This window comes from Muntiacus reevesi, chromosome 2, assembly GCF_963930625.1.
Source record: "Muntiacus reevesi chromosome 2, mMunRee1.1, whole genome shotgun sequence".
NCBI lineage: Eukaryota > Metazoa > Chordata > Mammalia > Artiodactyla > Cervidae > Muntiacus > Muntiacus reevesi.
The window spans coordinates 157,077,599-157,104,967 of record NC_089250.1 but is presented as its reverse complement, the minus strand read 5'-3'; the positions used below and the strand labels follow the sequence as shown (position 1 = coordinate 157,104,967).

General features: G+C 40.4%; 1 protein-coding gene across 1 annotated transcript in view; it reads right to left on the bottom strand.

The window, feature by feature from the left end:
* Nucleotides 1–7,253, bottom strand: part of TRUB1 (TruB pseudouridine synthase family member 1) — a 31,306-nt gene extending 24,053 nt beyond the window's left edge. Inside the window, exons 1-2 of the mRNA XM_065923395.1 lie at nt 6,958–7,253; nt 3,221–3,319 (exon numbers count right to left, since the gene is read on the bottom strand). Of these exons, the coding sequence (XP_065779467.1) occupies nt 3,221–3,319; nt 6,958–7,246 (388 nt within the window). The 5' untranslated portion in view covers nt 7,247–7,253. The remainder of the gene's footprint in view (nt 1–3,220; nt 3,320–6,957) is intronic.
* Nucleotides 7,254–27,369: the final 20,116 nt, after the last annotated feature.

Genomic DNA, 27,369 nt, shown 5'->3' with positions numbered 1-27,369 from the left:
ACTAGGTCCAGTTTTGTTAAAAACAACAACAATAATACAAAAAGCCCTTTAACAAAGCTCTTCACAGGGTAGAGTATGTATCAGTATACTATAGACACTTCCTGCCGCTGCTGCTGCTAAGTCGCTTCAGTTGTGTCCAACTCTGCGCAACCCCAGAGACGGCAGCCCACCGGGCGTCCCCGGCCGAGATTCTCCAGGCAAGAACACTGGAGTGGGTTGCCATCTCCTTCTCCAATGCATGAAAGTGAAGTGAAAGGGAAGTCACTCAGTCGTGTCCGACTCTTAGCGACCCCATGGACTGCAGCCTATGAGGCTCCTCCGTCCATGGGATTTTCCAGGCAAGAGTACTGGAGTGGGGTGCCATTGCCTTCTCCGAGACATTTCCTAAGACAGTCCAATAAACCTGAGAATTACAGTAGATGCTATCACTTTTTAAGAGATAAACTGAAGTTCTGGGAGGTTATGGGATTTGCTCAGGGTGTGCGTACTTAGTAAATAAAGTAGCCAGTATACAACCCATGATGATTACACCCCAGTGTTCATTTCACCTTACACCAAAAATCAACTTTGCTTAACAGTCTGTAGAATTTAGACAACAAACTTCCCTTAATCTGTGACTAAATATCTACTTTTTAAAAAACTATTTCTCAATAGAAATCACAGGTATTAGGAAAAAAATTAATAATTTTGACATACGAACACACTATATCATATTGAAGGACATGTGTGATCAAATATAAATTAACCCTCTAAATAGAAAATTATTTCCAGCGCAATTTCTTCCACTCACACAAATCTCTGCCAAATGCCACCCCTTCACAATACTAAAATGGAAGCTTTCAACAAGATCCCTTAGATTTAGGGTAAAAAATAAACTTCTTTACCCAGTGCCTTGAATATCACTATTTTCTGCATGCCAATGAATAACAACAGTCATAAATTAATACAATTGGTCTATTCATAAATAAACACACATTTTATTCCCTTTCTTCTTGGACTTATGTTCCTGTGCTTTAGAAAGGGGCTTCCCAAGTGGCTCGGTGGCAACAAATCCACCTGCCAGTGCAGGAGACACAGGAGACATGGGTTCAATCCCTGGGTTAGGAAGATCCCCTGGAGGAGAAAATGACAACCCACTCCAGTATTCTTGCCTGGAGAATCCCATGGACAGAGGAGCCTGGTGGGCTACAGTCCATAGGGTCGCAGTCAGACACCACTGAGCGACTGAGCACGCGTGGACACCTTAGAAAATGGAAGAGCTTAAGAAGAGCTGAACTGACAAGAATCATGAACCCACTTCTGGAAGGAATGGTAAAGAATGCTGACTGATTAGTCATTTCTGCTGCGGACAAGGGGAACAAGGGTAGGAGTACCAGCTATTTGCCATCCTAGGTTAGGGCAGAGGCTTTAACACTTAGCACGTCCAGGTTCAACTCCTGATCTCACCACTCACTAACTACAGGACCTCACACACAGTAAGTGCTCAATAAATGATTATCAATTATTATGGTAAGAAACAGTTAACATGTCAGAATTTGCCTATTCAAGTTCTCTAACTCAGAAAATGAATTTTCATGTGTTTTTTCCTGTTTTAACCTCAAGTAAAGATGTTTCTGCCAACATGCATCACATAAAATCTGTAATTTTAGAAAATGCAAATTATATACTGTTTCCAATTTTCTTGAAAAATATAATTTTATTCACCAATTTTATCCTTTTCTTCTAAATAAGCATTCATTTCCTTTGGCTGGCTTAGATCAGGTTTGTTTTTATTTGCATCTAATTTTAGCTCTAATAAAATGGATTGGATGCTCTAGCACAGTATTTTTCAAAGCATGAGTCACATTCCATTAGGGCAGCATGAAATCAATTTAGAGGATTATGATCAACATTGTAAAAAAAAATGGAATAGAGTAAAATAAAAAACACCAGGGCATGTAAAAAGGTAGGCTTGTTCCATAAAAGTTTGTTCCTAGTATGTGGGGCAGGGGGAAATAGGAATTCCAAATGTCTATTTCTGTGACTATGGATACAGTTATAAAAAGGTGTCTAAAAACATACCCCATCCTGCGGATACACACTGTGGCAGTCTAAAAAGGCAGACTTCAGGATCTCTGCATGTGTGCTAAATCATCTCAGTCATGTCTGACTCTTTGCGACCCTATGACTGTTGCCCGCCAGGCTCCTCTGTCCATGGGATTCTCCACTGGAGTGGGCTGCCATTCCCTGCTCCAGAGGATCTTCCCCACCCAGAGACTGAACCTGCATCTCCTGCAGATCTTGCATTGCAGGCAGATTCTTTACCACAGAGCCACTGAGGTGTTCCCTCAGAACCTCTACTAGATGCAAAAAAAAACCCCAAACAAACTAAAAAGGTGGAAGAAAAAAAGACAAATGACTCTTCTTCCCTCAATCAATTCTATCAGTCTTCCTCCACATGCAGTAAGACACTTAACTAATGTCCCCAAGAGAAAGTGACTTCCTCTGAGGAACTACAAGGTTCATCTTCTGAAGATACAGGCAAAAAAACAAACAGTCATATACTTTGTCAGGAGTCCCCAAGACTATCCCACGCTGAAAGATTCATCCATGGCTAAGATTTACCTACAGTGACATCCTAAGGTTACACAACTGGATCCTCTATCCTTCCATAATCGAAAAAGGAATAACATGTGTAAAATGTTCCTGCTCAAGGGAGCCCACTGGAAACCCAGCATCCAAAGTTTTTACTGGAGGGGATGAGAGGAATGGTTATCCAGGCACCCTCTCACTGCATGGTGGGACAAAAACTGCAGATTCCAAGATGGAGAGCAGGTGTCCAGCATAAATCACACTGCTTACACAAACCACTGAGGAACACCAAAACGCGCTTATCGGATGGGGAAGGGTGGGTTCAACCCCAAATCCAGGTCCCCAAATGCAGGCAGGCCTTCAGAAAGATAGTGAACTCAGACTTGCTGTGTTAACTCTTTTCTGCACAGATACACACCCTTTCTCAAGGTTCATCCACACTCCACACATGAAAGTGGCTATTTCTAATAGCCTTCTATACCTTGCAGAAGGGCTTCTTGAGAAGATGGCACTGTAAATCTATAGTAGATGTGAAATATTCCAAGTAGACTGAAAATGGCATAGCTTTAGTCAATTTTGTCTGTTCTTAATCAATATTTCTTTCTAATATAAGTGGCAGTTACATCAAATTTCCATTCGAATCTCTTACCCAGGACTCCTCGGGCTGCACTGTCTAGAGTCCCTCCGTGCCCAATTTTCAAAGTCTGCTTTTTCCTCTTGGTCCATTCTGGAGAAGGCATTCCAGCTTCTTTGAGAGTAATTGGGATTAAAAAAAAAAAAAGAAAGAAAGTAATTACTGAGAGAAACAAAGTAGAATCTCCAATACCATGGGATGAGGTGGTGTGGATGGAATACTCAAAACAAATAAAAAGCATTGTACAAACTTTATATATAAAGATTATAAGAACTGACCCATTTGAAAAGACCCTGATGCTGGGAAAGATTGAAGGCAGAAGGAGAAGGGGACAACAGAGGATGAGATGGTTGGATGGTGTCAGACTCGATGGACATGAGTCTGAGTAAGCTCTGGGAGCTGGTGATGGACAGGGAAGCCTGGTGTGTTGCAGTCCATAGGGTTGCAAAGAGTCGGACATGACTGAGTGACTGAACTGATTACAACATTACTGAAGAACAGACTTTAAATATACAGACTCTATCTAAATTACAAAGAAACAGTATTCCCAAATTAGTTGTCGAAAAACTAGAACTCATTTTGTAAGGGAAAAAAAAATTTTTTAAGTGGGTAAATATCCACACTAATCCACAAAGATCCAGTGAATTCCTGGCAGTAGTGGGCTTGTAGATGGAGGATGATGAAAAGAAGTTTTTACATAGGCAGCTAGTTTTAAAAGTCCTCAATTGCATCTCTAAAATCTCTCTTGTCCCCTGGTGTTCTCTGCTGGCCACTCCAGCTACCTAAACATCTGCAGCATATCTCATACAGGGTTACTTCTGAGAATACTAAGTTCCCAGACTATCTGTATATCTGCCCTCCTCTCCTAATCAAAAGTCACCAATTCCTTAAAGAAGCTAATCTCAACAAAAGGTTACATGGGAAGAAGGTAACAGTTTAAGATGCCACTTATACTCCAAAGCATTTAGATTTTAAAGAGAGAAAAGGAAAAAAACAAAAGATGCTAGCCTGGCCTATCTCATATTCCTAGTGTAAAGAATAAAATCAAATAATGCTACCTGAACGTGCTTTGGAAACTCAAAGTTCTATACCAATATGCTGTTACCATCATCGTCATCATGGTAAATAACAACATATTGAGAGAATACTGGCCACCGGACTTCAAATGAGCATGCAGAGAGAAGCAGGAAGAGCCGTCTTGATCTCTATCTTTCCAAACCCATAAAACCATCCTTACTTGCCAGGTGGCGCTAGTGGTAAAGAACTCACCTGCCAATGCAGGAAATGTAAAAGACCAGGGTTCGATCCCTGGGTTGGGAAGATCCACTAGAGAAGGAAATGGCTACCTACCCACTCCAGCATTCTTGCCTGGAAAACCCATGGACAGAGGAGCCTGGTGGGCTACAGTCCACAGGGTTGCAAAGAGTCCAACATAACTGAAGCGACTGAGCATGCATGCATTACCACGGACACAGAGAAGATGGAAAACAGAGTAAAAGAACCTGAAACGCAAGGACAGAGCGAGGTAAGGAGAGAAGGCAGAGCCACAGTGGAGAAGCCAGGTGAAATGGCCAAAAGGATGCGCTGGGTTGTAATCACCACTTAATTACCATCTTGGTGAGTTAGAACTCCGGATTCTGGGACACGATCCTAATGTTACTCTCTGATTACGACATCACCATGTTTGGAGAGACATGAGGATATGCTTTAACGTGAACCTGTAAGGTTAGGCTTAGACTTCAAACCCTTCACCTTCACCTGTAACCCATTATGGCTCTCTCATATTGTACTTATAGAAACATTTTGGGAACTCTTTGCATTTTTAACTTAAAGGTGCTTGGAGAATGGAGGCCCTAAAGTTTACTGTCTTCCCTTTGTGCTTTTCCCTTTTTCCAAGTTTGAAGACACCTGGCCTCTATTATGTTGGAATCTGGTTCACCCCACTGGCATCATGGATGATGAATATTTACCAAGATCTTTTCGAGCTATAAAATTCTGCTATGTTTTAGGCCTTGAAGGTTTCAAAAAGACAGAAGAGCAGAGATTTCAGTGCCAGATGAATCAATGTAAGGAAAGGCAAGGAATATTAATAGAGGCCGTGACAACTGACTGTGGCCTAAATCAGCTATTGTCAAACCCGGCTGGCATTAGAATGTTATGTTCTGGAATCTGTATCTTTAAGAGAACCTTCCAGGTAAATTCTGACAACCAGTCAGAACAGCATTTAGAAAGCCCTGGTCTAGCTAACATAAATATAGAATCAGCCAATCACAAGCAATAAAGAAATGGAGAGTGATGAGAATGTCTACTTCTGAGTGAGTGGCCTCCAGAAGACAGTTCAGCAACAGCTTGGAAACCATCAATTTTAACTAAGTTTCAACAAGAAATTTCAGTTCCTGGAGATCAATTAACCAGAAAGCCAGGCTATGGCTTTAATCCTATGAGAAACCCACCTGAAAGAAAGAACAGAAATTATTACTTTGAGGAACAAAAATGCCATAGCTTAGCTAACAATGAAGGCCAAAGGAAAGCAATTCTATGAAGGAAAACTCCATGATGACACCACAAGGCTTGTCCCTGATATAATTCCTTCCTTCAACATCCTTACAGGTAACAAAGTATAATGAAAGTATAACAAAAGAATGACCAGATATAACACAGGTATTAAATATCTTCAGGAATTTACCAACAAACATCTGAACCTGTGTCAGTTTTAATTAACAAATTCCTACCAGAATACTTTGTTTTTGCAATAAAAAGGAAAGCAGTAACATTTGCCAGGGGACACTATTCAAAGAAGAAATTTCCTGTACTGATTTGATGGAAAAATAAGCCAGGGCCAGGCTCTGGAGGGCCTTGAAAAGCTAGTTAAATAGTTTTATCACCAAAGGCTACAGAAATTACTACTATAAGCTCAGTTAAGGAGGAGTCAGTGTCTTTCAGATTTGACTTATTGCAGGTGTCAAAAAAAACCCTAAAAGTTCCTTGATTTCACTGTATGAAACGAACTACTGGATTGACAAACTGAGAGATCCTTTAGAATTTTCTAATATTCTCCCAGTGTATATAAAGAAACAAACAAAAAGAATGCTCTTAGAAATGACCAAGTTATAGTGTTCAACAAAATGTGGTCCATAGACTGCTTACACCAAAATCACCAGGAACAACAGTTTAAAGATGGAGTTTCCTAAAAACACCCCATACCCTCAGAATCACTATTCTGACAGGGTAAGGATTAGGCATCGGCATCTGCATCTGTGCGAGGGACTTTAAATAATTCTCATGTCCACTCTCTGAAAAACACTGTGTTAAGTCTTGGTTAAGTAATATCCACATTTCCAACATATTTTTAAGAAAGCAGCTTTGGAGTGTAGAGAGCCAGTGATTCATTTGGGTACAGTTCACTTACGTGAGCCAAACAAAAGGTTTCTGAGGGATTAGATTACAGAAAATTGGTCTGCATGCCCAAGAGCAGAGGTTTATTTGTGGGTGTGTAGATTTTGTTTTTTCTTGTTTTCTTCCCTTGAGAACGACAACTGCCAACTAGGCTACAGGAGTTTACGTTAGGACAAGTCTTAGCCGGAGATGCTCCAGATTTCTGTCCAGAGCTTATACATTCAGTGGTCGTTCTCCCTTTCCCTTCTTTTTATCACTTGAGCCTTGAAAGGGCAAAAAGCCTAGCGTGCTCCGTGCGGCTTCCGCTCTCGCGGCGACCGCATGGCCTCCGCCTGGTCCCCACCCGGCTGCAGTACCTGCCAGCAGCTTCTCCTTCAGCCGATTCAGCAACTCGGCTGAAGTGGGCCCTTTGGGCTTGTGCACAGCGAACACGCCGCTCAGCGACAGCAGCTTAGAGGCCAACGCGGGCTTGGAGACCGTGGCTTCCGATCCGGTCCTGGCCGCGGCCGCAAGCGCCGCGGCTGCAGCCATCGCTGAGGATGTGGCGGCCGTTGCTGCAGCTGTCCCTGCACTTTCGGGGACTGGGGCTGGGTCTGGTTTCAAAGAGGACGACAACACCACCGCCGCCGCCTCAGCAGCTGCCATGCTTTTGTAGTCCACGCCGGTTTTGTAGCCTCGAGTCGCACGCTAATGACGCAACAAGCAGTGCGCCCGACATCCCTCCTGCCTTTCCCTTGCTTCGAAGCTACCCGGGTGGGTGGAATCGCAAGGGCTTGTGGGAATTGTAGTCTTTGCTTTCCTCGTACTGGCTGAGAGTCGCTGACCCTTCTGAGGGCTCTGATGGAGTAGTTTTCCTTCTATCATCCTGTTTGCTTGTTAAGTAGGGTTAATTCGGTGCCGCAGGTGTAAGTCACAGTTTCCGAACCCAAACACCAAGCCTATGTAGATTTTCGGCGAGAAGTATCTTCACATCTCTCCCCTATCCCTTTTAAGAATTAAGAAGACCCAGCATCCAGGAACAGAAAATTTACTAATAGAATGCTGACTTCTGCTGCAGCTTGTGAAGAACTACGGTTCGCGTGGTTAACTGCTTTATTCAATGTATTGTGCTCTTGGATTCATGATTCAGAATTAAAATACACCTAGACGTAAGCTCTATTAGAGCAAAGAATCTGTTTTACCTAGTTTAATGTTGTATTTCGGTGCCTCACACAGAGTAGGCACTTAAATATTTGGGAACACATAAATGGATATGAATTCTTCAAATTCCTAAAAGAAAACTCAAGGCCAAGCCAGTGCTAAATCTTGTGGGTTTATTTTGATACCCTTCATGCAAGCCTTTCCACACCTTAAATCCCGCAACTCACATTCAATTCTTAAGAATTCTAAGACATTTAATAGTAATTCTTGTATGGATTGCATTCTTTAGTAACACATTGCTTAGGCATTATTGCAGTTCATAAAATTAAACTTTCCTTTTGATTTGAGACCTCTCAAAGTTATTCACTCCCAAATAAGATTCAGGAACACTGTTCTGATCCTGGTAGAAGGCAAAATGAAGAAAAATTCTTCATTTTACTTCCCCAGATAAATTAAATGGTATTATGAGTATTGTGAGACAGATCAAGTTTGTGTTCACTGTTCTTAGAAAATTCCTTACAATCACCCTTTCTCTGCATCATCTTTTTTCCCATTAGTGTCTAGAATCCTAATGATGCCTCTTAGCTACTCAGAATCACCCATTATGGGATCCCATTTGAATTTACCCCATTCTTTCAAGAACAGGAGGAAAAAAAAAAACCAATGTTTAAAATACAATAGTTATTTCTTCCTATATTTCCAACCCTCCTTTGCTTCAGTCAGATCACCAGACCCTCATTAAATCTTTGGGGTGCCCAACAATGTAAATGTACCTAATGCCACACAACTGTACACTTTTAAATGGTTAAATGGGAGATTTTATGATATATATTATACCAGGGGAAAAAAAAGGAGGAAAAAAACCCAATATCTGAGGAGGAGTGGAGAAAGAGGGAGAGTTTTTGTAGGGTGAAAAGCTGAAATTCCTAGAAGGAATTTACTTACTCTTGTGGTCTATTATAAAAACCTAAGCTAAATGAAAACATTGTATGCAGTCTACCTTGGACTCCAGAAAAGAAGAGAATTGTTTTGAAAATCAGAAGAGAGAAACTGAGATTGACAGGGCCCATAATTAGTGAACATCTGAGACTCCTTCAGGATTTTCCCTTTTTCAGAAAGTTTGCTTGACTTCAGATGGGATGGCTACAACTTAGGGAGCAAATCATCCTTCAACCTTTGTAAAGTTTCTGTTCTCCCTTCTTGGTGTAGAAGCAGAGAGGCAGGGACTTTGAGAGAAAGTATAAAGCAGGCTTGTACAATGATGACGTGGAGATTAGAGAGCCTATACCCGTCGTCTAGACATCAGTAAGCTTCTCCAATTCTGTTGTGACTCTAGGGTTGGGGGAGCAGAGGGAGGTCACAACTGGGGGTGAAAAAGAACACTTTCATTTGAATTTTCCACAGGCCCAATGCAGGATCAGAGGTAATGTGATTCAAAGAAAACAACAAAATAAGTATTTCTTGTACATTTTATTTCCTGGATGCCAGGGAACAGTAGAGGGCCTCCCAGGTGGCGGTAGTGGTAAAGAACCTGCCTATCAGTGCCAGAGTCCTAAGAGACGCAGGTTCGATCCCTGGGTCAGGAAGATCCCCTGGAGAAGGGCATGGCAACCCACTCCAGTATTCTTGCCTGGAGAGTCCCATGACAGAGGAGCCTGGCGGGCTACAGTCCATGGGGTCGCACAGAGTTGGACATGACTGAAGTGACTGCATATGTAGGGAACAGGAGAATTAATTCAACTCTGTATCAGATCTTCATTCTTGTCATTAGAAGCACCAACTTCTAATTTTCTGAAGTAACAGCAGCTCCCACTTTGGGTGAGCATTACATTTATAAGTTATTTTAATATAAGTGTGAGTTAGGATTCTTTATTTGAGAGTGACCAAAACTGATTCATTTCAGCTTGGAATTTATCAGAAGGATTTGTTTTGGAAAAGTTTATCAGAAGTGTACAGAATATTATGCAGAACCTTAGAGGTTCTTTTTGTCCCTCTCTCCCCACATTCTCCTTTCATGCTACTCTCTTGTATCTTTTTCGTTCTTCTCTTTTGCTTCTAACAGACTCCCCTCCACACTCCTTACTCTACATTCTTGATTCAGACCATCCTGTTTTGATCCAATTCCAAAAATACCCTGGATGAAGCCACTTCTGGCCACCTACCAAACATAGCACTTCACTAATTTCATTCCTCAACTACAGCACTTTCCTTGCTGCTTTTCCTGCTTGCTTTTTCTTCATAGCATGCTTTATCTGACATACCAAATATTTACTTATTTTGCTTACTATCTTATTTCCTCCATCAGGACGTAAGCTCTGTGAGAAATGTTTGTATGTTTTATTCATTGCTGTATCTGCAGGACCTGAACTAGTGTCAGATGTAGCACTCAATAAATAGTAGTTGAAGAAAGGAATGAATAAACATGACAGCTTCAGCAGAAACTGTGTAGATAGAGGAGAATTAGCACCAGTTCCCAGAAAAGTAGAGTGCTGGACACAAAAAATATGTATATTCCCACTGCAGCTTATCTCATGTGGCTTCAATTTTTAAATCTCTATTTTATATGTGTGGAACTGAAGCAAAGAAAAATAAGATTACCTAATGCTATATAAAACTTCAACTTTCTAGACAAGCTTCCATGCTGTCCTCACCTACCCATGTGCCTTGAAGGATTGTTAATTAACAGCAATTAAAAATTGACAAGACTTTCAGGTTTTATTCCAAATCTGTCCCTGGCTCTGCCTTGGTTGCCTTGCTGGGGCACTTCTCTGGTTCTTGCTTTAAGCACAAATGCTTTAAGCACAAATTCTTTACAAACGTTTCTGTAGTTGTTGGTCATCTGTGCCACTTTCTATAGAGATAGAATCATAGAAAATAGTACTTGATGAGGACATACAGAGAATATAACCTGAGTCTCATTTTAAAATGTGCTCCTGATACCCAAAAGAGAAAGCTCAAATCTATACCATGGACTTGACAAAAGGGTAGATTTTTAAAGTTTAGAGAAAAGATGGATATGTTTCATTGCACGAAATTTGAGAGAGCCAGAAACTCTCCAGAAAGAAACCCTTCTGTTTATTGCATCAAGAATTGTCTTAATAGGGAGGAATATGGTAAGATAATTAAAGAAACCAGTAGCACAAGGATCTCTACTGTGAGCTGAAGTAGATAAAAGAAATACATTGTGACTTCTTTAGAGCAGAACTTCTAAGAAAGTTTAAATAAGTATTTTAATTATTTTAATTTTGACTATACATTTCTTTGTAATTAGGAAAAACATGTAACAATAAAATATTTTTTTAATTAGGCAAAGAATTTTTTTTAAAAGGGTAGATAATAAAAGATGAATATGAGAAAGTACCACAAATATGTAGGAGTAAGGCCAGAAAAGTTTTATTGGGAACAGGAAGAAAATACCAGAGACAGGAAAATAAAATGGAACTTTTAAAGAAGATCAAGAAAGAGATATATTTACTGCTTGAGGCCAATAAATAATAAAGGTCAAGCAAAGCTTCTACTTCGCCTGTCTTCTCCATCGAGAATGATTTTTGGATGAAAATAAAGAGTAATCAGTTGATAGGAGGAGGAGGATGTCCATGGGGGACAGAAGGGTTGGAAGAGGACATCACTGTACTCGTTGAAGTTAAATCTCCTAGTCCAGACAGTTGCATATAGGGGTGGGGAGAGAGGAGAGAGATAAGAACTCACAAACAATATTGCTTAAGAGAACTAACTTTTGTTGAATACCTATGCTTTGTGCTGGTACTTTACATTTTCCTGGAGTTCCTATAGTAACTCTTCAAATTATGCTTGCGAAGGAAATACAGTGTAGGCTGGCTGCCAGAATTTCACTGCAAAGCAGGTATTTTTATTTTACAGATGAGGAAAGTGAAACTAAATGAGGTTAGATAATTTCATTGAGGGTATATAGTTGGCATAAAGTGAATGTGCCAGGAGTCCCTAAGACCAGTCTTAGACTGGATTTGCTTGAAGGACCAGCAACATTCAGAAGAGCTATAATGTTCATGATTATGGTGTATTACAGAAAATGGATACAGATTAAAATAAGGAAAAAGAAAAGGCACATGGAATGAAGGCACCAGGAGGAAGCGGGTGCAAGCTTCCAGATGACCTCACTTAGTGCAGTCCCAAGGACAGCTCTTACCTCTCCCATCAGTGAAACGTGACAATATGCGTCAAGTGTTGCCCATCAGGGAAGCTCATCTGAGACTTGGTACCAGAGTTTAACTGGGGATCAATTATGTAGGGATACAGGGCCTGTGGCCTCGCTGGTGAAGAGCTCCGTTAAGAGTCCTTAAGAGCTCAGACGGTCAAGAGCCTGCCTGCAAGGCAGGAGACGCGGATTCAATCCCTGGGTCAAGAAGATCCCCTGGACAAAGGAATGGAAACCTACTCCGGTATTCTTGTCTGGAGAATCCCATGGGCAGAGGAGCCGGGTGGGCTACAGTCCTTGGTGTTGCAAAGAGTCGGACCCGACTGAGCAACTAACACACACGTGCAGTGCCTGAATGACTGACCTTAGAGGCTCAGTCTCTGGCCTTCCAGAGGTCAGACTGATTCAGTGTAGCCAAGGTCTCAGGTCCAGGGAAGCATCCTTGTCAGGCAAGATACACCAAGGGATCAGAGGTTATCTCCCAGTAGCTTGACAAGGGCTAGTCTTTCCTTTGAATGTGCAGAATTAGCGCAATGACTCATCTGATCCACATGGAACTCATTAAACAACACTGAGCAGTATTATTGCAAGGTAAAGATGAGTAACTTAGGCTCAAAAATATTAAGCGGCTTGTTGAAGTTCCAACAGCTATTAAAAAGCAGTTAGGTTTAGTAGAATTCAGGTTTGCCTGACTCCAAAATCCATAATCTTAATCAGTTCTCAGTGACCTGTAATCAGAATGGATAGCTGAATTCAAGTGAATTTTTACAGAGGTGAACATTAAGTCCTAGAATATAGATGCCAAAAATCAATTTTCAAGGGCAAGTCATAGAAAACATGATATGGAATCAACCTAAATGAAAAAGTTGGAGGGATTTCTGTCTACAGTGAGCCTTACACAAGTGCATTATAAACTTTATATGAATATTAAATGGCCACCAGAACAACTAATGTAACCTTGGAGGCAATCACAGAATTAATATGTCTGGAATGAGGGAGGTATTATCCGGCCCTGATAATATGGCAGACTCTAGGTAGTGTTTCACACTTCAAACCTTTCCCTTTAGTAAAGATCTCTGCCCTCTCCCTAGTTTTAGTTCAGTAACAAGGCAATCTGATAAACTATTCCTATGAAGGTATGATGTTGACTCCGATACAAGTACTACCTATGTAGGTCGAAATGTTTGAATATCAGCAATTTCAGTCTAATATAAACACCTAATAATAATTTAATGTGTCATTTCTCTAGGGGTATTTGCATTTTAGTGTAGAAATCCATGAGACAACATTTCAAATCAAGAAAGGCAGAAACTTGTGAACTTGGAAACATTCTGATGCTTGCCGAAGTACACCACACCCAGCCTATGTTTTCTTGACAGTTTGTTCCATTAAGCTATACCAATATCTCTTTATGGCCCTGTCAACTCATGTCCTTCAAATAAATTAATGTTCCTATCTCAGCTGACTCATTTGGCAGTAAAAGCTAGTTCACATGCCAGTGCATTAGCTGGCTCATATGACCTCTCTATCAAAAAAGGCATGTTTTCACAATAATAAGCAAGAAGGAGCATATACCCTTTCTTGCCCAATGTAGTAGTTCAGTTTAAACAAATGTGAAAAATGTAAAGGGCAAAGGAGTGGAAAAGTGGAGACAATGCAGAAAGACCTGGGATGATACAGATATCTTACAATGTATAAAATAAGAGTACTTAATGTGTTATGTCTTTAGGTCTATAAAAAGATAATTGTAACTACTTCTGAGCTCTCAGAATTTTCATTAAAAGGGCACAACTGATTCCCTACAATGTATACAATATTATCAAGGTACATTAAGGACATTTAATAAACTCTCAAATTAAATCAATATACACAATTGTAAATATTTTTATTAAATGGTATGAATAATATAAAGTTGATAGTTTAATGTAAACTAAATATATGTGATTTTATATATGTATTAAAGTGAAAGTGAAACTCACTTCGGTCGTGTCCGACTCTTTGCGACTCCATGGACTGTGCAGTTCGTGGAATTCTCCAGGCCAGAATACTGGAGTGGGTAGCCTTTTCCTTCTCCAGGGGATCTTCCCAACCCAGGATCGAACCCAGGTTTCCCGCATTGCAGGTGGATTCTTTACTAGCTGAGCCACAGGGGAAGCCCTTTCACTTTCACTTTCACTTTTATATTAAGCAAATTACAAATAGAGAAGAACGGATTACTCTGGAGTTGGTTAAATGTTGTTTAATGTTGCAGAAGTGACACAGCAGATCTGATTGTTTGTATGTTATTTAACACTTATTTGTACAACAAATGTTTATTATGCACTTGCTCTGTGATAGGCATGTGAAATAACTTACATATTGACCACAGCTGCAAATAAAGTCATTTATAAACAGCTTGGAGAAAGTGTTATCAGTATCTGTTTTTAAGTAGGCTCTGAGGATTTGAAATATTTAAACCCGTTCTACATTCACATTCCAAAGACAATGTACAAATTGTCTTCATTGATTAACGATGCTATCATAAGCTGGGGAAATGTCGCTCTATGACTTCAGTTTTCTTTAAACGTTTAATAATGTTCTCCACTAGAGGAAGGGTTTAAGGCTGGACTCAGAGACAAAGGTGATGGATGATTCCCATTACCAGGTTGAATGAAAAGCCTCTTATTTAGCATGGACTCTGCCTAGAGGCTAGCTGAACAAGAAAGCTTTGCCCGGTCATTTGTTATCTCAAAATTCCTGAAAGCTTCAACCTTTTCTTTTACTACTTAATTGAATTTAGAAAATTATGATTTCTTCCTTTTAAATATTTTACATATTTTTACATGTAAAATTGATTTTTTTTTTTTTTTTGGCCTGGAGAAGGTTTGGATATGTTCCTTTAGTCCGTGATTTGCTATCTATTCCACAATTTTAAAACATTATAATGTTTTGGCTAAGTTGGAAAATAAAAGTATGTTCTCATACTTTGGAGCCAAAGCACAACTGCTTAAGTTTCTTTGCTATGTAAATATACCTTGGCTCCAAAAATTTCTTGATTTTTGTGGTTTACCTGAAGAAAATGGAAAACTATTTCAAAAAAAGCAAAGCTTGAGTATGAAATCCCGAAATTACTTCTTACTATTAAACATTGAATAACATATAGTATGTTATACATTTATTACTATGAAATAAAATTAATATTTTATGTCAACAAGAAACAAACTTTTTAAAGTACTATTAACTTCAAAAAAATGTGTTTTGCTGTACCAGATCTTTAGCTGCAGCATGTGAGCTCTTAGTGGCAGCATGTGGGATCTAGTTCCCTAACCAGGGATTGAACCTGGGCCCTCTGCATTGGGAACATAAGCTCTTAGCCACTGAGCCACCAGGGAAGCCCCTAAAAACTTAAATGTGAAAAAGTTTTCTCTTCTCTTTGACCTGCTCTCTCCCCGCTACTATGCACTGTGTATCTATATTAGGTATTGACCAAACCTCCCCATCAGCAGAAATACCTGCTCAACATAAAGAGCAGCATTCTCCTAGTATCAGCAAGTATGTGCCTGCATGCTCAGCTGCTCAGTCATATTCAATTCTTTGTGACCCTGTGACCATAGCCTGCCAAACTCCTCTGTCCATAGGATTTTCCAGGCCAGTTATGAATAAGTCATGCGTGACTTTTTGTGACCCCATGGACTGCACAGTCCACAGAATTCTCCAAGCCAGAATACTAGACTGGATAGCTGTTCCCTTCTCCACTATTAGTAAGACAACTCCTTAAAAGATAACATTTCTTCTTGATCTTGTAAGGGACCCCAATGACCCACGACTCATTAGACTGTATAAACTGTCAATAATACATCACTTAACGTACAGCTCTCTGTCTCAAAACCTTATACAACTGTTCTTTGGCCCCAAACTTGTTTTTAGGTTCTGAGAAATAGTTCTTAGACCTTTCTGAGTGGCTGTTCCCAGGTTACAATCCTCAGTTTGGCTCAAATAATACTTTCCATTTCATGAACTTATTTACAAAACAGAGACTCACAGACATAGAAACAAATTTAAGGTTATCAAAGAGGGAAGGTGAGGGGAGGGATAAATTAGAAATTTTGGAGTAACATATATACAGTGTTATATATAATACACTCATATACAGTATTATACATAAAATAGATAACCAACAAGGACCTACTGTAAATCACAGGGAAATATACTCAATATTTTATAATAACTTATATGGAAAAGAATCTGAAATATATATATATGTATATCTGAATCACTTTGCTGTACTCCTGAAACTAAGACAACATTGTAAAATCAACTATACTTCAATAAAATAAGTAAATAAGCAAAATAGTAAATCCTAAGAGTTCTTATCACAGGAGAAAATTTTTTTCCTTTATTCTTTTTTCCTTTTTTAAAAAAATATCTATTTGGCTGTGCCCAGTCTTAGTTGTGACATGTTGGATTAGTTCCCTGACTAGAAATCAAACCCGGGCACCCAGCATTGGGAGCTCAGAATCTTAGTCACTGGACCACCAAGAAAGTTCCTATTCTTCTCTTCATTTTAAATTATAATCTGTATAAGAAGACAGATGTTAGCTGAACCTATTGTGATGATCATTTCACAATATATGTAAATCAAACCATTGTGCTGTATGCCTTAAAGTTATACAGTGATGTAAGTTGATAATTTCTTAGTAAAACTGGAAAAACTTACACTTCTAAAATTTTTTTTCTGTTTCTTGGATCGATTGATTTTGTTGTTGACATTACCCTATAGATTTCATAATAGGAATTTCAAGAATAAGACCTTAGTCCATAATAAATCTTCTTTTTTTCTTTTTTCTGTTTGACTCTCCCACTGTGAATAAGCACTAACTCACCATGAACACACCGGTCATTTTCCCCAGAAATAAAATTTAGGTCTACTTCACAGAGTTTCCGAAAGTGTCACTGGCAAAGCCCACTGGCGTAGGGGTAGGGGATAGGATAAGGGCTAACCTCTTCTTCGGTGCATAGTTTGGTTTCACTTACCTACACGCGGCACCTGCAGTAACCTTGCGCCTAACACGTGGGATCAGCATTCTCACACGTGAGATCAGCATTCTCAGTGCAGAACTGAAGCACCTGGCACGTGCCTTGGCGGGCCGTGTGCAGAGGTGATGCACCTGACACCTCAGTCACCATGGCAACAGGGAGCGGTGTGCAGAGATGCTGCACCTGGCGCTGCAATCTGGATCCCTGAGCAACACACCTGCGCCTGCCCTGCCCACAAGACCTTCATCCCTCCCCCCACAGATGAGATCCCCATAAAGCAGCCCCACCCATGGCCAGTCCGGAGAGTCTGTGTGCCCTGGAACTATGACTGGCACCTCTCCGTTTTGTTTTGTTAAATCAAAAAGACTAAAGCTTTTCTTTGCCTCTGAACACTATTCGATCTTTTTCTACTGAACCGAACGACAGTGAGCAGCAGGGCCGCGGCTGGGGCCTGACTCTGGAGGGTCAGTAACAGAAGGAAAGAAAACAATTTTCTCTCAGTTTGGTGAAGATCATTCTCAAACTCAGTGTTACTGGGCATTGATCTGTTTCTTAAGATAAAAGATGGGAACTTCAAGTTTATGTTTGGTTTGTGAATGAATCATGCCAGCTCAGCTAATGGTCGAACCATCCTGCTAAAGGTTATATCCTACCTGTAGGGGAGGAAAAAGTTTTCCTTCACCTCCTTAGGTTCCCTCACAGGGTCAGAAAATTAAGCTGGCGGATTAATGGGAGAAAAGCATATACATTTTACTGAATTTTTATATATACGTGGGAGACTTCTTAAAACAATGAAGACCCAAAAAAGTGACCGGAAGAGGAGGTTTTTATACCTTTCAGACAAGCGTTGTCCAACCTTTTTGGCACCAGGGACCAATTTCATGGGAAACAATTTTTTAATGGACTGGGGGTGGGGGTGGGGATGGTTTGGGGATGATTCAAGCACATTACATTTATTGTGCATTTTATTTCTACTATTATTACATCAGCTCCGCCTCAGATCATCAGGCATTAGATCCTGAAGGCTGGGGACTCCTGTTAAACAAAGAAGCAATGAATAACTGACAAGGCAAAGGGATTTGGGATTGGGGTGGTAAATAGTGAAGAGATAACTAGTAAGGGTTAGTTTAACAAGGTTTGTTTTGTACAGATTTCTAGGCCCCAGATTCTTGGCTCTAGTGTGATAAGAAAGCCTTCCTTCCTCCTGGCACAGAGAGGGTACCTTTCACATGGGAGATTTATCTCCTGCTTTCAGGGAAGAAAAACAAGGGGGTAAGGTCAGAGTGACCTTCTCACTTCTGCCCTTTTCTCACATTCCTTCAACTGAAGATATTCGGCATAGCAAGGTGACAAATTTTGGAGTAGCATATCCTGAGCCCCATTATAACCAACAAATAAATGTATCTTTGTTAATAAATACCTCTTCCAGGGGAACATCTCTCTCTCTGTTTCTTTCTCTCTAATACATATAGTTTTAAAAATAATATTGAGATCCTGCCATCTAACAAAATAAATATTCCATATTTTATCAGAAAGCTAGGGTACTTATGATATTCATAAAGCTGCCAGTCTGTGTAATTCATCAAAGAGATGAGCAAACCCATGTATGAAATTTTAACCTTGATTCCTTTCGGAGTTTAGAACAAGCCAGCTTGTTTTATTAAACATATGTGTCTAATATTTAAGTATTTCACATGCATAAATTCTATTTTCTGATTACCATGAAGACACATTTAGTTCACACTCCAACATAAAATAGATAGGGATGCCAGGCAAGGATTTTTAGACATGGTGTCATTTTACTGAGAGATACATTCTTTGCTGGTAAATGGCTTTGAAAGCAGTTGTGTGGCCCTCCCCTTCCTCATCTCCCCCACCTCACAGAGGGTGTCAGGGCACCTTTATAACCTGCCTGAAGAGAATTATAATCTGCAGTGTGACTTTGCCAGCCATTAATCTTCCTCCCGTTTTAGAGTCTGAAAGGAGAAATCCCTAGAGCATGTTTTCCCCTGGCCTCCGAATCATCCTGTTAGCTTCTTTGGTCACAGATAAAAGAGCAGTCTTGTGCTCACGCAGCGGGTCTCTGGGGGCAGAGCCAGCCACACAGCTCGATTCCTGCGATTTTTCCACGAAGGATTCATGCTTGTCACCAACCAGCAGAAAATCAACCCTATCAACGTCAGTTAAGGTATCACTATAAGCAGAAGGTGTTTTCATGGCCTGGACACAGCTCTGAAAATAAGGAAATGACACATGCCATTGAAATCTTAAATACATTATGCTTCAGGGTGTGGGGGAAAGATTTCTTTTAAAAGCTTTCATAAAATAACATTTTTCTGCCAGCAGCAGCATTTTATCACCAGTTGCAATAACCTACTCGTTAAATGCATGTCTTCCCTTGGAAGTCATGAATAAGCCAATTCTGATTCCTGGGTACATAAATTGTCCAGGATGTCTCTTCCAAGTGCCAGATTATATGTCTATCTTCTGCCCACAGAAGAGCCCTGAGCTTATCTTACAGCCTTGCATTATTCACTGGAATGCTCCGGCGAGGCAGGGTAAAGAGCACCGCTCTCAATCAACACTGTGTAAATCGCACCACTTAAAAGCATCTTCAACGTCTGTCACTAAGGCCCATGATCAAAATGACTGGAAGGTTCACTGATATGTCCACACTTAATTCTTTTTTCACCAAGCACCATGAATTAAAACTCAGAAGCAACGTTACCTCATGGGTCACTGGTCACTAATTGTCCCATTTAACATTCATCAAGCACTTCCTGCAACCCCCTTTGTTCCAGGCAGCAGGCCAGAGGAGCTTGGGGGCATACACGTGCTCCCTGGCATGGCCCAGTGCTCCCAAATCCCTCAGAAACAGACCCAGGAATTGGTTAGCAGTCTATCAGTACAGGAGGGAGAAAAGATCTATTTCTGGGTATCCTAGTGGTGCTTACAGAAAAATCATTCCGGGAGCTTCCCTGGTGGCTCAGATGGTCAATAACCTGTCTGCAACACAGGAGACATGGGTTCGATCCCTGGCATGGGAAGATTCCCTGGAGAAGGAAATGGTTACCCACACCAGTGGAGAATCCCATGGACAGAGGAGCCTGGTGGGGGCTGTGGTCCACGGGGTCGCAAACAGATGGACATGACTGACGGACTAGGCACACAGACACAATTCATGTGGATGGATATGTTTGTAAAATATTTTTTAAAAAATGAACTACAAGAAAAATTAAATTTAAGAAATCCACCAAATATGGCATGTGATTTATTATTGTGCATTATTACAGTTACTATGTTATTTTGTATTACTATAAAATTATTATTACTCTGTCAAACCGCTAAAAAATTCCTAAATGCTTACTTTCCATTTCTGTATTTAGCTCATCACAGACTGATAAGACCTAGGTCAGCTAGCACAGGTCTGTTTTTTTGGTTGTTGTTCAGTCACTAAGTCGTGGTTGGACTCTCTGTGACCCCACGGACTGCAGCCCGTCAGGTCCTCAGTCTTCCGCTGTCTCCTGGAGTTTGCGCAGATTTATGTCCATTGAGTCGGTGGTGCTATCTAACTATCTCATCCTCTGTTGCCCCCTTCTCCTTTTGCCTTCAATCTTTTTCCCGTATCACCACTGGTCTGTAAATCAGGCTTAAAGTACCTCTGACCTAAGTCATAACCTTTGTGCTTGAAATACCTTATGTGTTTTAAATGTGTGCTTTTATGAATTATAATCAAACTGAGATGTAAACATTTTCAGAGAAACCTCAGGAGAGGAGAGATCCCTCTTCAATGTGGTGGAAAATATCCTCCAACGGGGAGCTTATCTTTATCTTTCTAGGAACGGAATATTATCATGGAATAAACTTTGACTTTGTGAAAGGGAAGTCATTCAGTCGTGTCCGACTCTCCGCGACCCCATGGACTGTAGCCCACCCGGCTCCTCCGTCCATGGGATTCTCCAGGCAAGAATACTGGAGTGGGTTGCCATTTCCTTCTCCAGGGGATCTTCCTGATCCAGGGATCGAACCCAGGTCTCCCACATTGCAGGCAGATGCTTTAACCTCTGAGCCACCAGGGAAGCCGGGTCCACATAAATCAGGATTTGAATCCCAAATCTGTCTTTTACTAGCTGTGTGACCTTTGGCAAGTTAATTAACCACTCTAAGCTTCTTCCCTATCTGTAAAATGTGGTGGGCAAATGACTTTTTCAAGACTGTTACAAGGGTTAAACGTAACAATTGCCAGTCCAGGTTCGATGCATGAGACAGGGTGCTCAGGGCTGGTGCACTGGGATGACCCTGAGGGACGGGATGGGGAGGGAGGTGGGAGGGGGGGTCAGGATGGGGAACACATGTACACCCATGGCTAATTCATGTCAATGTATAGCAAAAACCACCACAATATTGTAAAGTAATTAGCCTCCAATTACAAAAAAGAAAAAGAAAGAAAACATAACAATGGATAAAATGCATCTGAAATGAAGCAGATGTACGATAACATAGCCCACTAAACTGGGAGCTTCTCTGAAGCAGGTTGGAGGAAAAAGCACATCTCTTGGAATGTCTCCCAGCTCCTAGCTCAGTAGCCAGCAATAAATGCTTCTGGGTGTAAATAGAAAGGGAAGGGAAGGGAGTGCAAAAGAAGGAAGGGAAGAGAAAGGAAAGCGAAGGAGGAAGAGATTGCTGGCCATGGTAAATCAAGGATTTCCTCCCTTTAATGAGTTTCAGAAAGTGCTTCATTATAACTTGCAGAAATCGGAATGGATGAAACGGAAATTCCTTGGTGAGCTGCCAATGAGGGTTCAAAGTAGGGTCACTATCTTTCATCTGGCATTAGACATCCACTCGGGTTAATCCACATGCAGTCGTGGAACAATCCATCAATCAGTGGTACTTATTGAACAAGGTAGCCAGCCCTTGTACCCCAGCAGGGTATCCCTGCTCGGCATATAGAGCACGAGGTTGGGTGACCTTGGGACACACCTATTTAATTGGGGAAGGGGGGGACACAATTTCATAATTCGATATCACCTTGAAAATTAGAAATTGGCCATAGCTCCAAAAAGAAACGTACTTAGCAGTTTTTGATGAACAATTAAAGTGTGTCAGTGGTTTCTAACATGTAAGTGAAGTTGGGTATCATTATTTAGAAGGTCGATCTAGTGGAGTCTAGTTTGCTTCACAGACAAAAGTGGCAGTGCAGGCTGAGTGGGGTTATTTATAACCTGCCGCAGCTTCAGAACTGCTGATGGAAGCTTCGGAGTACGAGTCCTTTTCACAGATGACGTCAATTATTTTGGTGCGTGTTCTTTTCTAAGAGGTTGTTAACTGGCTTCAGCTGTGATAGGAAATGATCTTGGTCTTTGGCCTTTTGCGATTACGGTAATAAAACCTGTAATTGGGTATTAGTGTTCAATGATTCATTTTAAGACTACAGCCTTTGCTTTGCCTCTCTTCTGTAGGGAAGAGCTGTCACTGGAGAAACTACATTTTGTTCTTCCCGAGAAAGAATCACCATTTTCAGTATTGCCTAGAAATCTATATAACACAATGTTCTTCTTCTTGGACTTACAAGACAAGCTTTTCTGTGATTGTTTTAAGTACTTGGCCTGGTACTTCTGGTAAGAGGAAGATTTTAGTTTTTACTGAGGCTAAAATAAAATATTCACCCATCAGTAATATTGTGAAGCTCTATGCTGTGAGAATACTCACTGTGGCAATTACTTCTCTGGATAGAATGGATAATGACTGCTTTTTTTCTGAAATGAGTTTCTTTTATTTCTAGGGATGTTAAAGGAAAATGTGTAGGCTTACCAGGGCACTAAGGAATCAGTCTCCATTCCTACAAGGAATTCTCATTTTCATTATGTGGAATTTGCCAAGTTCTTTAGTTTCCTTTATTTAAAAAAGAAAACAATTATTTAATTGTATAAGTCTTTCCAAACTAAACACCCAAAAATAAGTTCGAAAAGTGGATGAACAAGGTCTTTAAAGTCTCTTCCCTTTCAAAGCATTAAACATTTGTGATTATCAGGAGTCTATGTGTATAATTAGTAATGTACAGTGTAATATCTCATCTCGAATATCAGCACAGTTCTTCATATTATGACAAGATAGCAGGCAGATCCTGACATTGGAAGAATCAGACCACCCAGGGGAAAATGAATGAAATATATTTTACAGTCCTTTGATTTCCTCCTAACTCAATGGGGCTTTTATTCCTGGTTTAAATTTATAAGATTTATGATCATTCTACTTGCAATAAAAATATTCTCATTTTCCAAGCAGGGATAGTCTAATTAATAGTTGAGGAAGAAATGACTATAACACAGTGGAATGTAAAACTTTAAGAGCTTTCAAAAAATTATCAGTATAAACAATTGGTTATTTAGGGTCGGTGATGGATCTTCTTTTGTTCTGGCAAGACATGAGAGAAAAATTATTTCTATATTTTACATCCTCTGTCAGTGATAACGACAAAGATTTGGACCAATCCTGGCATGTGAATACACCAGTCATGGCAAAAGTCATTTATGAAAAGCTTGGAGCAGAATTTGGCTCCACACTGAAACTGTAATGAACCCCAGCTGAGTCCCCTAAATTGCCTAGGAAGCAGTGTCCTATGTTTAATATCATCTCCCAATTCTTTAGTGATATCTAGAGACACCCAGATCACACCTTCTGGATGTGTCTCCAGTGACTGTCTCCTGGCCTTTGATTTAAGCTTTCAAAACTGAGACCCAGTTGAGATGGCTTCACATTTTTTATCAGAAGATCCAAACTATTTCTCTCTTTTTATTGTACTCTACCTCTCTGAGCCTGGCTGTTTCATTGTTCCAATGAGCTGAAATATCATGAGGGTATATTTCTATACATGTTGTTCCTTTATAACCTCTGCATATAGGGTCCTGGGAGAATGGTGAGGCTGCAGGCTTTAGTGCTTCTCTCCAAAGCTGACAGCTTCACATCTGTTACTATCCTTTCACGGCCCCTTCCCCTCTCTCAAACTTTTCTTTGGATTATCACTTACACTAAGGTTCAAATAACTGATCACGACCTACAGTAATAGTTCTCATACCAGAGTGCACATCAGAATCACATGGGGAGTAAAGTTTCACGTGGTTTGGTTCTACTCCAGTCTTAGGGAATCAGAATCATTAGGAATGCGAACCAGGAGTTTTTATTTTGTAAAAGCCCATAAACATTTTTGATTAAGAAATATCGGCCTTCCATTGTATCAGCCCTTTAATTGGTTCAAACTGGCAACTAAAATCACTATGATCAACTGAAGAATTTTAAGCAGCTGTGGAAGTGAACTGCAAAAAGCCAAGAATTCCCGGGACAAAATGGGTGGAGGACTTTGGCTCTAAATTCTTTGCCTGTAACAGCTACATCTTTTTTTTAACAATAAAAATTTTAATAAACTTTTTTATGACTAAGAACTGCATATTCTTTATAGGAAACGTGAGGAATATACAAAGGGGAAAAAACTGTTCATAAGACATAAACTCAACATTTTGTCTTATATCTTTCTATTTTTTAGGCAACTATTTGTATTTTTTTAATTTTTGCTTTTTATAAAATTGGCCTTATCTTTTTCATGCTGTTTCCTGCCAGAAAACAGTCTGTTTGATGAATGCAGGATCTATACATAATATTCTCTTTCTCTCTCTCTTTCACACACACAGAAACACACACACATACACACAGTGCCTAACATATAGCACATCTATTATTTTATTTACTCAATAAATATGTGCAGACTAAATGTATTCATAGGACTGATTTTGGATTCCTTTCTAGGCTTTCACAGAAAGATAGTGACAAATTATAATAATTTCTATTTCTTGCCTTCTCAATCAACTTCAAAAGATAATCATTTTTTAGGATGATTGTGTGAAAAATACATAATAGAATTATTAAATACAATTCAAATAGCTCTTTGCTCTTTCAAAATAACTCAACAGCACCATTTAAATTTGAAAAGAATCTGTCTCCTAAGAAAGCTGAGTGCAGAAGAATTGATGCTTTTGAACTGTGGTGTTGGAGAAGACTCTTGAGAGTCCCTTGGACTGCAAGGAGATCCATTCAGTCCATCCTAAAGGAGATCAGTCCTGGGTGTTCACTGGAAGGACTGATGCTGAAGCTGAAACTCCAATACTCTGGCCACCTGATGTGAGGAGCTGACTCATTTGAAAAGACCCTGATGCTGGGAAAGATTGAGGGCAGGAGGAGAAGGGGACGACAGAGGGTGAAATGGTTGGATGGCATCACCGACTCAATGGACATGAGTTTGGGTGGACTCCAGGAGTTGGTGATGGACAGAGAGGCCTGGTGTGCTGCAATCCATGGGGTCACTAAGAGCTGGACATGACTGAGCAACTGAACTGAACTGTCTCCTAAGAAACAAGGCTTCTTCTGCTAACTTAGTTTCTTCCAGAAAGTATCACTTGGAATGCCTTTCAGCAGCTGCAACAGTCACAATTGGGTTTGGCTGCATACATCAATAATGGCAAATAATAGCAGTTTAAACAAGAAAAAGTAAAGGGACAGACAGTTCAGTGCTGGCATGGTGGTTCCCTGGTCAGTCGGAGACTAAGCCCCTTCTTTCCTTCTGCTCTACCATCTTCATGAACACTGCCATCTTTAAAGTCTTCTCACAGTCAAAAATCGCTGTTGGAGTACAATTTACATGTATATTCCAGGCAAGTAAAGAGAAAGCTCAAACTATTGCACAATTGCACTCATCTCACATGCTGGTAAAGTAATGCTTAAAATTCTCCAAGCCAGACTTCAGCAATATGTGAACTTTGAACTTCCAGATGTTCAAGCTGGTTTTAGAAAAGGCAGAGGAACCAGAGATCAAATTGCCAACATCCACTGGATCATTGAAAAAGCAAGAGAGTTCCAGAAAAACATCTATTTCTGCTTTATTGACTATGCCAAAGCCTTTGACTGTGTGGATCATAATAAACTGTGGAAAATTCTGAAAGAGATGGGAATACCAGACCACCTGATCTGCCTCTTGAGAAACCTGTATGCAGGTCAGGAAGCAACAGTTAGAACTGGACATGGAACAGCAGACTGGTTCCAAATAGGAAAAGGAGTACATCAAGGCTGTATATTGTCACCCTGCTTGTTTAACTTATATGCAGAGTACATCATGAGAAATGCTGGGCTGCAGGAAGCACAAGCTGGAATTAAGATTGCCGGGAGAAATATCAATAACCTCAGATATGCAGATGAGGAAGAACTAAAGAGCCTCTTGATGAAAGTGAAAGAGGAGAGTGAAAATGTTGGCTTAAAGCTCAACATTCAGAAAACTAAGATCATGGCATCCAGTCCCATCCCTTCATGGCAAATAGATGGGGAAACAGTAGAAGCAGTGGCTGACTTTATTTTTCTGGCCTCAAAATCACTGCAGATGGTGACTGCAGCCATGAAATTAAAAGACACTTACTCCTTGAAAGAAAAGTTATGACCAACCTAGACAGCATATTGGAAAGCAGAGACAATATTTTGTCAACAAAGGTCTGTCTAGTCAAGGCTATGGTTTTTCCAGTGGTCATGTGTGGATGTCAGAGTTGGACTATAAAGAAAGCTGAGCACCAAAAAATTGATGCTTTTGAACTGTGGTGTTGGAGAAGACTCTTGAGAGTCCCTTGGACTGCAAGGAGATCCAGCCAGTAAATCCTAAAGGAAATCTGTCCTGAATATTCATTGGAAGGACTGATGCTGAAGCTGAAACTCCAATACTTTGGCCACCTGATGCGAGGAGCTGACTCATTTGAAAAGACCCTGATGCTGGGAGGGATTGGGGACAGGAGGAGAAGGGGAAGACGAGGATGAGATGGCTGGATGGCATCCCTGACTTGATGGACATGAGTTTGAGTAAACTCTGGGAGTTGGTGATGGACAGGGAGGCCTGGTGTGCTGCGGATCATGGGATCACAAAGAGTCGAACTCGACTGAGTGACTGAAATGAAAGAGCGTGAAGAGTGGGAGAAAGAAAAGAGAGCATCTTGGCCAAGTTAGTGCTCTTTAGGGAGCAATCTCCGAAGACACACCCATCAATTTCTATTGACTTCTCAGTGAAGTCCTAGCCTCAAGAGAAATGGGAAATGTGTGAAATTGTTACTGAGAATATAATCAGAGTTCTATTCATATGAAACAAAAATGGACAACAGATACCACACAGGCAGTTAGCAGTCTCCCTTCCACAGCATAGCCTTTTATGCCATTTATTGGTTATGTTTTTGGCTACACATAACAAAATATTCAATAGTAAGTGGCTTAACAGCCTGGTGTGGTGCAGTCCATGGGGTTGTAAAGAGTCGGACACCACTGAGTGACTGAACTGAAGTGGCTTAAACAGTAAATTTTGTCTTAAAAACTAAGTCAAGTTGGTTGAGAAGCTCATGGATGTTGTCAAAGCCCA